This window comes from Odontesthes bonariensis, chromosome 9 (genome assembly GCF_027942865.1).
Source record: "Odontesthes bonariensis isolate fOdoBon6 chromosome 9, fOdoBon6.hap1, whole genome shotgun sequence".
In the NCBI taxonomy this organism is placed as follows: Eukaryota; Metazoa; Chordata; class Actinopteri; order Atheriniformes; family Atherinopsidae; genus Odontesthes; species Odontesthes bonariensis.
In genome coordinates, this window is record NC_134514.1 from 13,990,804 (window position 1) to 14,004,559 (window position 13,756).

At 40.8% G+C, this 13,756-nt stretch overlaps 1 protein-coding gene across 6 annotated transcripts in view; it reads right to left on the reverse strand.

Moving 5' to 3' along the window:
* Positions 1-1,428: 1,428 nt before the first annotated feature.
* igsf9ba (immunoglobulin superfamily, member 9Ba) overlaps positions 1,429-13,756 on the reverse strand; it is a 76,616-nt gene continuing 64,288 nt past the window's right edge. For 4 of the 6 annotated variants that reach the window (XM_075473224.1, XM_075473222.1, XM_075473223.1 and 1 more), the window contains 3 exons: positions 10,799-12,409; positions 5,985-6,115; positions 1,429-5,897 (listed from right to left, as the gene is read on the reverse strand). In XM_075473224.1, the coding sequence (XP_075329339.1) occupies positions 5,689-5,897; positions 5,985-6,115; positions 10,799-12,409 (1,951 nt within the window). In that variant the 3' untranslated portion in view covers positions 1,429-5,688. Of the gene's footprint in view, positions 5,898-5,984; positions 6,116-6,166; positions 8,443-9,274; positions 9,321-10,798; positions 12,410-13,756 lie in introns of those variants that run through there. The other 2 variants (XM_075473225.1, XM_075473227.1) reach the window with 2 other exon arrangements.

Genomic DNA, 13,756 nt, shown 5'->3' on the forward strand with positions numbered 1-13,756 from the left:
AGTATTTCGTGTCCTGACAATGAGATTGGGTTGGCATAGACAGAAGGCCTTTTCACATATGCCTTTCAAGCCAGCACTGATGTACCTGCGTCATTGGTGTCATGTGTGAAAAACCTGAGGTGGCATGGAGGGTTGAAGGTGATCTGCTACTGAGCCAGGGAGGCAGCAATAAGAGGTGAAATTAGCTATGTGTGAAATGGTAAGCCAGCATAGTGGAACTCACTAACCAGCAAAGCTGTTGTCACTCATCTGATTCTGGGATGCTGACTTGATGTGTGTGAGCACACTCCAATATGGGACTGGAGTGTCCTGAATTGGGACACATGCCGGATAGAGACGGCACAGTCCCGTCTCTATCCGGCATGTGTAAATTACCCAAGAGGAACAGCAGCGGCTTGACAAAGACAGGACTGTAGTACGGCTTCAGTTCAGGCAATTGTCCATCTATTCTTTTAGAAATACTCCTTTAGATGAAGCAAACAATCAAATTATATCTTTAAGTTTCTGTTTTGCTGTTCAACCTGTCAGATTGAGTTAGGCAAGCTACTCCATTTTATGAACAGTATTTTTGGTGGGCAAAATCACTTCTGTTTTATCTTGTGTCTTCTTGTTTAACTCTCAACAAGAATTACTGACAAAAAACATAATTACCTGAAATGATAGTGTATTTCACTTTTTATATCTGTGTAAATTGGATATCCAAAGTTGACGGGCTGCCACTTAGTTGACCTGAAAAGCTCAAATCTAAAGCTGGAAATCAACCAACGATACATAGTAATAGCCTTCCAATTCAAGAATCTGCTTTCAAATCTAGGCGTTATCGCCTCAAAGTGTCTGAGTGTTTGACGAGAGGATTAACTGAACTTTTCATTTTCCTCAGGTGTATTCAGATAGCAGCTCATTTGTTTGCTTCCCAGCCTGCCGGAGGGAATTTCAACAAAGGACAAAGGTCAGACTCCATCCTCTTTCATGTTATTTGTTTTCCTTGTTGCAGCACAGCTGCCATACAGTTCACTCCTTAACATCTGAAAGCAGATGGCAAAACTGAGGTCTAAATATTAATCATTGAAGAACATGCTTGCCTCTGAACAAAGTCTCTCATCTTCCTTTTTCTGTGTAAGGATGAACATCGAAGAGTAATTTAAAGCACAATCATATTTTCTTTTTTAAAATAAAAAATGTGTACAAACCCTGGCACTTCTTCGCCCCGGCATGTGTGTCCCAGTATTAAAAAACCAAAAGCTACTGACCTGATTAAGCAGCTCCTATTGCTACACTATTTTTCCCACTTTCTGCCCAACACTTACACCCTGTGTCCAGCGTATGAACTGCACCACCACACTTACAGTCTGGAGACAAAACCACTGCAAAAATGAAACCTCTTTTGACTTTTTTATTATATCAAAATACAAAAATTTGAGAGGAAAATTTTGTATGGGACTAAGCATTTGAAATGATATGGTGACATGAATACAACACTGCTTTCATATTCTCACAGACATGCCATAGATAGAGCATAGATCATGTGCTAGGCCCATGTCTACGTCATGATGAGCCAACAGGAGTGAGCCTGTGCATTTTCCCTATAAAGGCTTGTGATGGCGACTGTTGCTGTACATCCAGGCCAATTTGGTTAACAGGCCAGAGTGTTTTAACATCATAGTTCGTTCAGGTTTCTGCTTACTCAAAAAAAGAAACAAGATCCATGGCAGTTGAACATGAAGAGTGAATCAGACATGACCTCAGATGATACAGAATTCACTGAAAAGCAGTGGCAAATGAGAGAAAAGTAATACAAATATTATACATAAGGCTTTGGTACAGCACCATACAGTATGAGTTAATTGCTCACAAAAAGTTAAGTGAAGCGTAAATACCTGATGCAGTGACAAAACAGAAAGACAGTTCTAAAAAACTGGCAGAAAACAGAAACATCAGGTTATCGTATTAAAAGAGAGAAAAAAAGGTTTTATCTCTGAAATATTTACATATGAACATTATGGAGAGATTATGCACAAAAACAGAAACATATAATACAGAATGTAAACATGTGATGTACAGCACAGAGTTGAGTGGATGAAAATGACATGAAATGTGGTGAATTTTCTTTCTATTAGCACTACTTGGGTTTAATTGATAATGAGCATTAGCTAAAACAGTCAACGATGTAGTGCTTATTGTAGCCTACGATAATTATACATTCTAGTTTCTCAGTGCTGGTACACATGAAAAAACAGAGAATATAGAAAATACTACATACTTCTAGTTTCCGTCCAATAACAACCAGTTCGGATGTCAATGAATGATTGCTAAATAGGCATTTTTGTATTGTCTCTACATGCAAGATTAATACAATAAGAAATCAAATCTGTTCTAAGTATCATCCTACCAGCAACTAGTGATGCACTAAAAGCTGCAAGCAGAAGAAAAAACTAAAAACAAACAAAAAAACAAACAAACAAACAAACAAAAAAATTAAAACTTAGCTAATAGTGCGTCCAAAGCAGCCCTCTTAAACACTGTACATGTTTCTGTTGAATATGTGAAAAAACAAAGCGTCCGGAAGACGGCATCCATTTGTAAAAACCAGTGAGGAGGATGTATGAGCTTTCCCAATACCTTTCTACCAGGAGAAGAAATACAAATGTGGACTACTCATGGCTATACTGTACAGTACTAATAGGAATTTGTCCTCGAAAAAGGTGGTGGGATGTAGTGAGACGGTTTCGCGCCTGCAGTAGTGTGCTTGAAAAACAGTGCTGTTAACCAAAGACCTACAGGAAGTGTGTAGAAAAGATCTTCACGTGACCTGACGATGCTCTCAGATTCTCCCCCGTGTGTCCTGTGGCGAGAACTAATCTAAGTCAGGCTATGTTTCTCCTCTTAGGCTGGGTTAATATTCTCAGTATCATCACAAATATACTTTAGAGAGGGTACCTTGGAAGCACAAACAGACATTGCAAACACACGATAGAAAACAGGTAATTTTGAGTTCATTTGAATGTCACAAGTCTCTATTATTTGAGGTTATACGTCTACTTTCCAGTATTGTCTATTACTGTCGTCACACAGTTATGATAAGGGACATATAGTGTCTAATGGAGCTAGTTTAGCTGCTCAAACACACAGGACTGGAAAAGTTGCTTGTGGAAACAGAAAAAAAATCTTTAGACCTCTATTCTACAGCACCACAAAGTTAAACATAGCACCAAGTCGTAATGTTCAAAGCAACTATGCCCTACCGCACTTTTCTTCATCGAGCTAATGTAAACACAATTTCCTCCACAGCACATTTTGTACATGACTATAGCATGTCCGTTACTCTTAGAAAAAAGTTTCCTTCAGTTTATTTGCTTTGGACACGTGAAGGCGAAGAGATCTGGAGCGAATCTACATGTGTGCTCATGAACGGGCAAAATACAGTGTTACTTTGTTCCAGAAATATAATAGAGGGCAACACATTTCTGCTTCTAAAGCTTTCCCCAATGGGCATCCACATACTATACATCAGAGAAAATACTACTCAACTTGTGCAGCCAGCGGGCTATGGCAATAATACACTGTACGGTACTAACATTAAGTTTTCTTTTCTTCTCAGATAAAATAATGTCTGCTAAAGTATGACAAATTAGGCACCTTAAAATGTTTTAAAAACATTATCCACTTAAAGCCGTACTGTAAGCAAATAGTTTGATATATAATCTAATTTCTTTTTACTTGGGATTCTTCCCGTCTTTTCATACATACTCATACGAGAAGGTCTTCCTGTAAAACATGGTTTGATTTATCTTTACAAATACAATACACACCATGTACAGTACATAACAAATATAGATTTTTTTTTCCTCATATCTTACACGAAACCAATTTGTTAAAGTAGAATATGCACTTTGACGCTCACTTTCAGGCAGTCACCATTTTCTCACCTGTCTAAAGGTTTCATAGTCATTCATGTTGACATTTAGCAGAAACACCTCTGATTTGTTGGTAATAGATGGAAATCTGTTTGATATGTCTTTGAGTGATTGAACTAGCTTTAGCAACATAATGAAAAATGTTATTACAGTAGCCGACAGAGCAAAGGGAACGTGGCTCAGAGCTTGTGTGGGATCGCATACAGGAATCTGGACCTAATGTGCCAACTGGTCAACTCACCAATCACAGCTGCACTATAAGCAATGTAATGGGTCATCATTCAATGCACTGTAACTTGGGACATTCATTTCCTGTACAGCAAAACATACATTCATTATCGGTTAGTGTTTAAAATGAACAAACATACAGAGAAGTAGCTAGCAAGTAATATACAGTTAAAGATAAACAGTCAGGGTGGCCATTTGTTTGAATATTTCCCATTGCTTGTTAACAGCTTTCTGAAGCAGTCAAATTCTCCTAATAGCTGCTGTTGAACATTAACATCCCCACTGTACCAGTTTGTCCTATTTGCATGTACAGCGCTTGTAGTTTCTTAATCATATGATTTTCCAATTGTCATTTTTTGAAGTATTCTGGTGCTGTCCTGTTGCGTACACTGATGAAGCAGTTACTGTTTAAAATAAACAAAATAAGAGTCAATGCATCCTCTGTAGCATTTTCTCTCATGTGTCCTTGGCAGAAAAAGTAAAACCACACATAATATTGGAGTCCCTCACTCTCCTTGAGGGACAAATATGAGAAGGCAAAGGAAAAAGGCAGTTTATGTTCGAAAAAACAACAAAGGCAAACAAAAAAAAGGCCCCTCGAGATGTTCAGTGTTTCACAAACGATTCCTCAATAATGAAATACGTACACTTCACAATTTGTCACGTTGCTCTTCAGTCCAACCACTGCTGAGCATTGAAGTCCCGAATTAATTTGAGAGATCTCATGAAGGCTATGATCTTTGTCTTAATGCCGTGCTGCAATGATGAGTGTAAACACACTGCGTCATCAAGCACTAAAGTTAAGACAATCTCCTCTAATGGTTGGCATTGGATCACAAACCAAAGTAAACACAATATGCCGGCTATTACCAATAATAAAAAGCTTCTAAATTAGATAAAGTTAGGCCATATTATCCATTTGAATGAGTGGTGAGTGATATAAACCTTTTTGTCCATATGTTTCATATGTAAAAAGGTCAAGTACGTACAGTATACCACAAGAATTACAGCAACTCTGCGTTTACTCTGAGGTATATTTTGTGGTAAGAACCCTGTGTTAAATACTGACACTATTTGTATGGTAGGAAAGGTACACTCATGTCCCTGTACGAGGACGCACCAGGCTTAACAGTACGCTGTATCATTGAAATACCGAAAGACATGGACCTCTCAATGACCAGTGTGTGAAAAATCTTTAACGTGTTGTGACGTACTCAACCAACACATTTTATTACTGTAAGAGGAAGCTTAATTCCCTTGTTTTACTATTTATATACACTATATATTTTCAGAGCATTTTCATGTGAAATTCCTCAGATAGGAGCAGTGGTGAAAACTCAGAAAAGCCATTGTTCTTGTCTTCGGATGAGGTTTCCAACCCCGGAGAATTCCGCGCCATATTTACTGCTCCTCAAAACACAGATCAACTTTTAGAGATTATAAGAAACATATTTGTTCATTACTGTGGTGGAGCAGGGAGAGCCGAGGTGGGTTTTTTCAGGAGGGGCCGGTTTAGTCGAGTCCAATGGCTTGATGGGCACCGGGGTCAGCGCAGAGTCCCATAATTTGGGCCCTCAGAGTCTGCACTGGCCAAAATGCCTGTCTGGTCCTCCTCAGACTGCCTGCGGTGCAGGAGGGAGGTTAGATAGCGGTATGGGTTCTTCTTGTTTTGCTTTTTCCTCTTTCTGTGGAAGCTGAGATCCTCTCTCTCTTGGGTTGTCTGAGATTGCTGCTGGGTCTGAGAGGGAGACACACCTGCAACAGAGGCACAGGAGTAACGTTTTCCTTTTTAATCCTCCATCTTTTCTCTTTTTTTCCTTCTTCTCTGATCATCAGACTAACCTGTTCTCCTTGTGGATGTTGTGTTGTTATTGTTGTTCGCAGCCACGCCCTTGGCTTTAGTAATACATTGGTGTAGCAGTGCTGGTAGGCTCTCAGACCCGGCAGTATCACTAGACGCACCTAGAGGTTCCCTGAGAAAACAAGAGACAGTACAGCATACATTGTTCTGCATTAATCCACCAGTCGTGTTTGGTCACATGTCAGAGTGAAAAGACAAAACGGCACTTTCATTGCTATTTCAAGTGGGTGCTATCATATGATTTGATGAGCTCTTGAACTTCTAAAGACAGCCGTTTCACTAAGATGATGTAATTCCACTTTCTATCTGCTTTGATGGATGACAAAAGTTAGATCCAAAGAAAGACAAAGAAGGGATGAAAAAGAGAAAGAAAGTGAAAAAAAAGAGCAGTTGACAGAAGATGGTAGTGGATTTGGTGGAATTATTATTGTTCTTAAACAGTCACGACATTAAAGACCCAGTCCAAGATATATATTAAAAAATTACAGGAATTCAGGCAAGGATTTGTTCTAAATACCAATCAGTTCCTCTAATGTTAGGTTTTTTAATTGTATAATTTACATCAAGGGTAAAAAGTGGAAATGGTTTCAGGTGTAGACAGTAACTGCACTTATTCAGGTTTGGGTCTTTAAACAGTGATTGCTTCAGAAATGCGGGCAATATTGATCTCTTTGCTGTATAAAACTCATAGAATGAAAATAATTTCTGGAACTGTAAAATTACTGTTCCTGTAACAATGTAAATTTATTGCAGGTTCTCCTGAAATCCTCCAATACCACAATTCTCTGTACAATGTAGGTCGGGGGTCGACAACCTTCAGCCCTTGATTTCATAAACCACTAAATTAGGTTAATGATAAAAGAGCTTTAACCTGCGTGATGAGGCTCTGCTGACACTCTGTTGAATCAACAGTCACTGACAGCACACAGCTCATGCTGAAAGGGACACCAGAGCGGGTGAAGTAACAACTAATATCTCCAACCTTTTCACAGGAGCAGAGTCTTCCCACCAGGACAGACATTTTTTCCAAAAGAAATCAAGTTTGAATAAATCTGAAATAAAAATGCAATATGTTAAATGTATTCAAATGTACCCCGCAACCTACTTTCTTAACATTCTCAGATTAATTGGAATTTATGTTGTTCTCTTAGGAACGGCTTTTAAAATTTTCATTGGTTACATTGGTTACCTTTTCGGTGCAAACATTAGCATGTTCTATTCCAATTTTTAACCAGGGTATGCAATAGGCCAATTTCAAACTAGAGAACCCTCGGCTGCTTCATAAGTAACACTCCTTCTAACGGTCTGATGCATATAAACAGCCAACGGCCTGAAGCACTTCCATACTGTAAGTTTTGAATGCAAGCGGCACTGACATTGAAAGTTTCCCCACAATAAAATAGATGTTGGAACTTCGAAGAATAAGACAGCTGCTTTGACAGTCCCACTTCACAACTGTCTGGGACAGCCTTGTTACCCCGGTAACAATATAAATGGAGGAGAAGCTTGTTGCTTTCTGTTGTGCTGACATGTCATTTACACCAGTTTGTAATTCCCCTACTTAATGTCTGAGAACATTCAGATTTTTCTTTGTGACTTTATTCGTAGAAATGATCTTACCAAACTTTATCTCCTGCCTCTCCTGAGGTAGTTTGGTTAGATAGAGTGCTGAAAAAGAAGCCACTGTGTTGAGAATTAAACTCTCGCCTCTAACTTTGAGAACTGCAAATGTGAATAATGAATCTCTACAAAGAAGATATATGCAATCTACATTTTATTTACTAGCAGACTTTGCTAAAACAAATATCAATGAGTGACTGAGGAGATCTTATGCAATAAGCCTGCAGCTCTACTATTATTGTAAACAAGGTCACAAAGTCCTTTTGTTTGTTTAAGTAACTAATGCTTTGACACTAAATGAAAAGATTGCCGACCCCTTCAAGTAGGTTAATTCATTCAGTATTAAGCTGTGTTTGCTCAGTATGCTAACGTGAACTATTATCAACAGAAAATAAACGAAAGGTGTTTCTGAAAATTGAACTATTTTCATTTCATGAGTGATACATGCCAAGTTGAATGAAAACAGTCGATGTCTAATCAGCAGAAAAAAAAATCATATCCAGTTTCAGTATGTTCACTTTCACAGTCTGTTTTATAAGCAGCTTTACCTCACAATGAAAACTCTGGTTTTGTTGTCCATCTCTCATAAAAAGATACAATGAAAATAAATGATCTCAAACTCTTGACACTCAAGTTCAGCTTCATGAGGCTCAGTGTTGGCTCAGTCACTCAACACAAACAGCTTCAACACCCTGACTTAATGTTTACATAATGTAAAAAACTTAATATTCACATTAAGTCAAGTGGTTGTGCCAAACATGTACTGTTTCAAAAGGCAAAGGAACACAAAGCTTTAGAGATGCTGTCCATCATATGTCACTGTGGAGAGAGAGATTGAGAGCCATTAGCAGAGAGGGGGAGACAAATCTGATAATTGCAACAATCCTGGACAGATAAAAGATTTTCCATGATCATACGAACTGTGTGCAGAGGCCACAGCGTGTTAAAATGTAGTACATTTTCATAGACATAAACACTGTACAGCACACTTTCAGAAACATGAACACTGCGTACAGAGGCTTCACCATGCTGACGGGAGGAGATGGCAGGAAGAGGAAATGGCCGTTAAAGAACAAGTCACATGACAGGAAGAGGAAATGGCCATTAAAAACGGTCACATGACAGAAAAACGAAAGCACTTAGGACAACAGATGTAACAAAGAATTTAGTTTGAGAATTGTTGTTATTTGTTTGGTCAAAGAGAGAAGTTTAGAGAATGCATGCATGGCATTTTGCACATGGAACAAAACTTTAAAGGGGAATACTCCAGTCTATCATTCATGTGCGTCCTCTATTGATTCAAGGCTTAATTTTTTTTTTTTTGTCATTTGTCTTTTTTTTTTTTTTTTCAGTGTCGCGAGACGTGTCTGTATTCAAACAATGAAAAAGACAAAATCAAATCCTTCTCCACAGTCCAAAACCATTCCTCAAGCTTGCTCACAAGCCTAATTACTGTGGCCAACGCCACAGCAGGCTGACTGTGCCTTGGAACTGTATTGACAAATGTGTCCTGCAGTCATTACCATTAGTTGTACTTCACTTGAATCCAGCACAGAGGCACAACCCAAAGCGATTCCCCTTTAAAGGAGAGAGTGATTAGAGCCCTCCCCCTGCTGACCCCTCCCCTCTCAGACATGGGTCCGACCCTTACCTATTGTGGCGTAGGGGACCGGGTCACAACAACGCTGCCCAGATAGCTGAGATCAATCAAAAACAAATCAGGTAAGACCCTTACCCTCTATAAAGCAGCAGCCCTAAAAGCTACTTTCCCTTAAAGGGCAGTGATAGTGCGGGAGCAAGTCTCTGCCTTGTGGTTTTAGCTACACAAGACTGTAGCTTCTAGGGTTGTGAGGTGGGTGTCAGGGGCTCAGGAGTGTAGGTATAAAAGCATAAAACTTTCTTTGCTGTGTCTGAAAAGCTAAATATGGGGAATGATCTACCTAAATATTGGATGTTATGTATACTAATGTTGTGACGGTTTTTATCCTTAATAAAATATCCCAATAAAACAACTTTGTAGAGGTTAGTAAGTTGTCACTGATTTTTTTGAAAACTTTTGAAAACCATTAGCAGTAACTTTTTTGAACTGCAAAGTTGATGTCATCTTTTTTATCTTCCCCCAGAAAATACTTAGTTTTTCCTGTTAGGTCTTTAGTCGTTCTGATGGATCATTTAACCTCTGGGAAAGAGCTACAGAGCACCTGGACCACAATGCATTCAAAACAGCTTATCATTACTTTGAATAAAATAAAAAATATATATTTATTTTCTATTTATGACTTGCTAACATTACAAATTCAATACAACTTCCAGAAGGGTTGGAACCCTGCGTAAAAAAAACAAGAACCGAGTGCTATGACTTGCAGATCATTTAAACCTTGTATTAAATAAAAAACGGGACAAAATTAACTAAAATATACTGAAAACTTCCATTGCTTCAGTTATAAATGGTCAAAAGTTTTCATTTGCTCATAAGTGAAACTTAAAAGTTTGTGAAATCTGATCCAGATCTGGTGATTTTTTTTAAACAGATCTGGAAAAAAATCTTATTAAACAGCTTAAAGGATAAATCACATGTTCTGCAGAAGGAAGATAACATATTTGCTATAGGGGTGACTTAAAAAGTAATACATCTTTGGTAGAATATAAATCTAAAAATGACTCACTTTATTTTCAAACTTATATCGACTATCTCTCAGATAATTTAGTTTATATGCAGCTGTGGCAAATACATTCAATCAAATGTTAGTGGGGGAAAGAAGAAAGTTATAATTTTAAAAACCCTAAACTAGATGGCTTCTGTCAGCAGTAAGTTAGTGCTTCATCCAAATCTTTCTTTAAAAGTTCATCTGCATTATCATCAATAGTTTGAGATTAAAAGTGCATTATCAAACAATAAACACACAAATGCACTGACCTAAAATTCATATGAGTTTTGACATACTACTGAATTCTCAAAGTTTGAGATCTTTCATTATCATGAACTGGCACATCGAGTGCTAAATGCAATTACATGCCTTCTGCATATTAAAATATGCATCTTATTCCTAAATGGAAACATCAAGATAAAAGTTTGGGTAAATACTGAGGAAATTTGGAAAAGAGAACAGACGAGGAGACAAGTCTCCTCCTTATATAAATATATGACTATTCTCTACTGGAATGGATCACCTACCCTGAGGCTGATATCTGGAGCTGGGAGGGTTCTGAGGGTAGCATCTCCTCCTCTGTCCTTCTCTGGGATGGCCTCTGCCCGAAAACATCCCTGCCCTCTGGAGGGGGAGAGGGGGACTGGGAGGGGTAACTGGCTGCAGTGGAGGCATAGGACATATGGGCGTGATAACTGGGGCTGGGCTGCTTGACGCCCTGAATGGGAGAGGTGGTCAAAGACGACCTCCGGGAGAAACTGACAGTGGCCGAGGGCTGCAGAGTGATCTCAGGCATCTCCAGAGACCGAGAGGTGCGGAGTATGCTGGGGCGGGGAGGGGGCCGCACTAGAATATCTGGGGAACCTGGTTGGGTGCTAAGGGGGCTTTGGGAGAGGGGAGAGAGACGGGAGGGCTGGAGTACTAGCGGGGGTAGGCTGGGGTCTGCCCGGCGCCCTGCCCTCGGACTGAGCCAGGACTGAGGGCTACTACTGGGGGCTGTGCTTGGGCTCCCTGCACGGGCTGCCGGGTCAGGGTAAGGCAACACTGGTACACCCACACCGTGGGCCGTGTGTCTGAGCTGGCCGAGACTCTGGGCCTGTTGCATAGCTAAACGCCTAACCGGAGGCCTGTCTCTGCCTGGGGGAGCCACAGGGACCTCCAGTTGCAGAAGTCCAGGACTCATTGGATCCTGTAGGGGAGGGAGGTGTAAGCGACTAGAGGGGAGAGAGTGAGGAGGGTATGGGGGTGGGTCAGGGAGGTCCTGGGGATGATATAAGGGATGGTGAGGTGGGTATATGAACCGCGGGCCCTCTAGACCAAGAAAAGGTAACTCATGAGGCTGCCAACTTTCAGGTGAGCGGGGAGGAGGGCTGTGTGTGTGAGACAGAGAATGACCAGAGGCAGTGTACTGATGGTGCTCCATCTCTCCACTCTCCTCAGGGATGGAGGGGTAACCAAAGGGCCCCTCAGCGGTGCCTGGTGGGGAGGACAGAGCGGAGCTACGCGGGCTGATGTCAGGCATGTAGAATGGTGGTGGAATCCCTGATTCAGCACGACTGCCTAGATACCCATAGAATGGGCCCTGGGGAAAGCCCCTATAGCGGGAGGACGGGGCCTGCCCTGAGGCGTGAAGTGCACTGCCCTCTGCAAAGCTCATACCTTCCATGGCCCTGTGTAGGCGGGGGCTGTAGGTGGGGGGCTGCGTTGACTCCAGGCTGGAGGACGTTGGGGAGAGCTGGGGCCGCAGGGTGGGCATGATGGGCGGCAAAGGCCCGGGGTCAAAATCATTCTCCTCATCAGACTGCCGGAACTCAGGGTACATGTCAGACTCCTCTGCGAAGGGGAAGCCCTGGATACGGCGGTGGGGTGGGCTGATCTCCATGACGAAGCGGCCGTCAGGGCCACGACTTATTAGCTCAATAGGCGTAGTGACCTCTGCCTCATGTTTGGACACACTGTATTTCTTGCTGGCTATGGCACGCTTGGTTTTCTTGTAGAAGGAGAGCTCTTTGTCTCTTTCTCTCTGAGGGCTGGACAGCTTTCTGACGTACAGGCCTGGACCATGGGAACCCTCCGATGAAAGAGAGCGTGGCCGAGATGGAGGGGAGCTCTCGGGACTTATCTTCCCCGACGATAACCTGGGAAAATTGCAGACACAAGGCACTGGCTTAATTGAACACATATAAGCTGAAACCCAAAGGGAGAGTGGGTTGAGTATTTCAAAAACAAGCAAACAAACCATAAAATCTCTGATGCTGTAAAAACAGAAGAAAAAAGGAATGATTGCGGTTTCTAAACAGATGACACAATACAAAGCCAAAGCACTTGGCAGCCACGAAGTACGACATTATGATAATGACCAGTTGAAGGGGACAACAGCATTCGTATAAGGAATCAGCTATTGAACCGAGCCACTGTAATGGGATGAGAGGAGAAAACACAATGCAACCATGACAATCACAGATCTATTGAATCTACAGCTTGAGCAGACATGAGTCCAATTTCTATATGCTGCACCAAATGGTGAAAGGAGGAAAGCAGATGACATCTAACCAGGCCTCATTTGCCCACACCAGGAGCAGCATACTTACTGCACTGGGTCACTGAATGCATCAGAAAGGGGTACAATTAAGCTTAAAATTATTCTACCCATGACACAATTCTGATTAATAATAAATTTCTATTGAACCGGTAAGTTTCTTTGGGCTGGAAATCAGATAAATGAGTGAGTGTAAGACATTGTGCTAGAATTTTAATCCAAATCTTTTCTGCTTTTTATAAAACTTCCCATTCCCAGAATTATTCATACCCTTTATGACTACTAATTGGAAAATCCTTTATTTGCCATTGCAGCCGTCAATGTGGCTACTATTTTGCATGACTCCACACTGCTTCTGCAAAGATCTCTAGGTCTTCTAGGCTGGAGGGCTTCACTTCACTCTGGTCTTCAGCACTATACTCTAAAGGGGGTTTAGCTGTGGACTCTGGCTGGGCCACTTATAATCCATTTCAGTGCTTTCACTGCTTTGTTGTCACGTGTACTGCCCATGGCCATTTTTGTTTTTCAGACTGCTGGATGTTTTGCTCCATAAACCCTATCGTTAAAAAAAATAAGAATCATTATGTTTCATTAACTTACAATGAGCAATTTCTATAGAGATTATATGAGATTATATGAGATTATATGAGAAACTACTTAATGTTCTTCTGGAGTTATTATAATTCTTTCATGATATAGGAGGCTGGATTTGCAGGAGGTTCAGAGTTCAGAACAATACTTGTTCATCTGCAAATCTTGTATCCGGTGGCACAGTTTAATTTCTCCCAGTAAGGTCCATCACCTCCATCAGATTTGATCATTTTAGCCAAACAAAACAAAAACTAACCAAGCAACAGCAGCAGTAAAAGGATGTAATGTGAGAGCAATCCTGACAAGAAGGCTACCGTCCCAGCATGCAACACAGCGTGACGTACTTTCACATTCT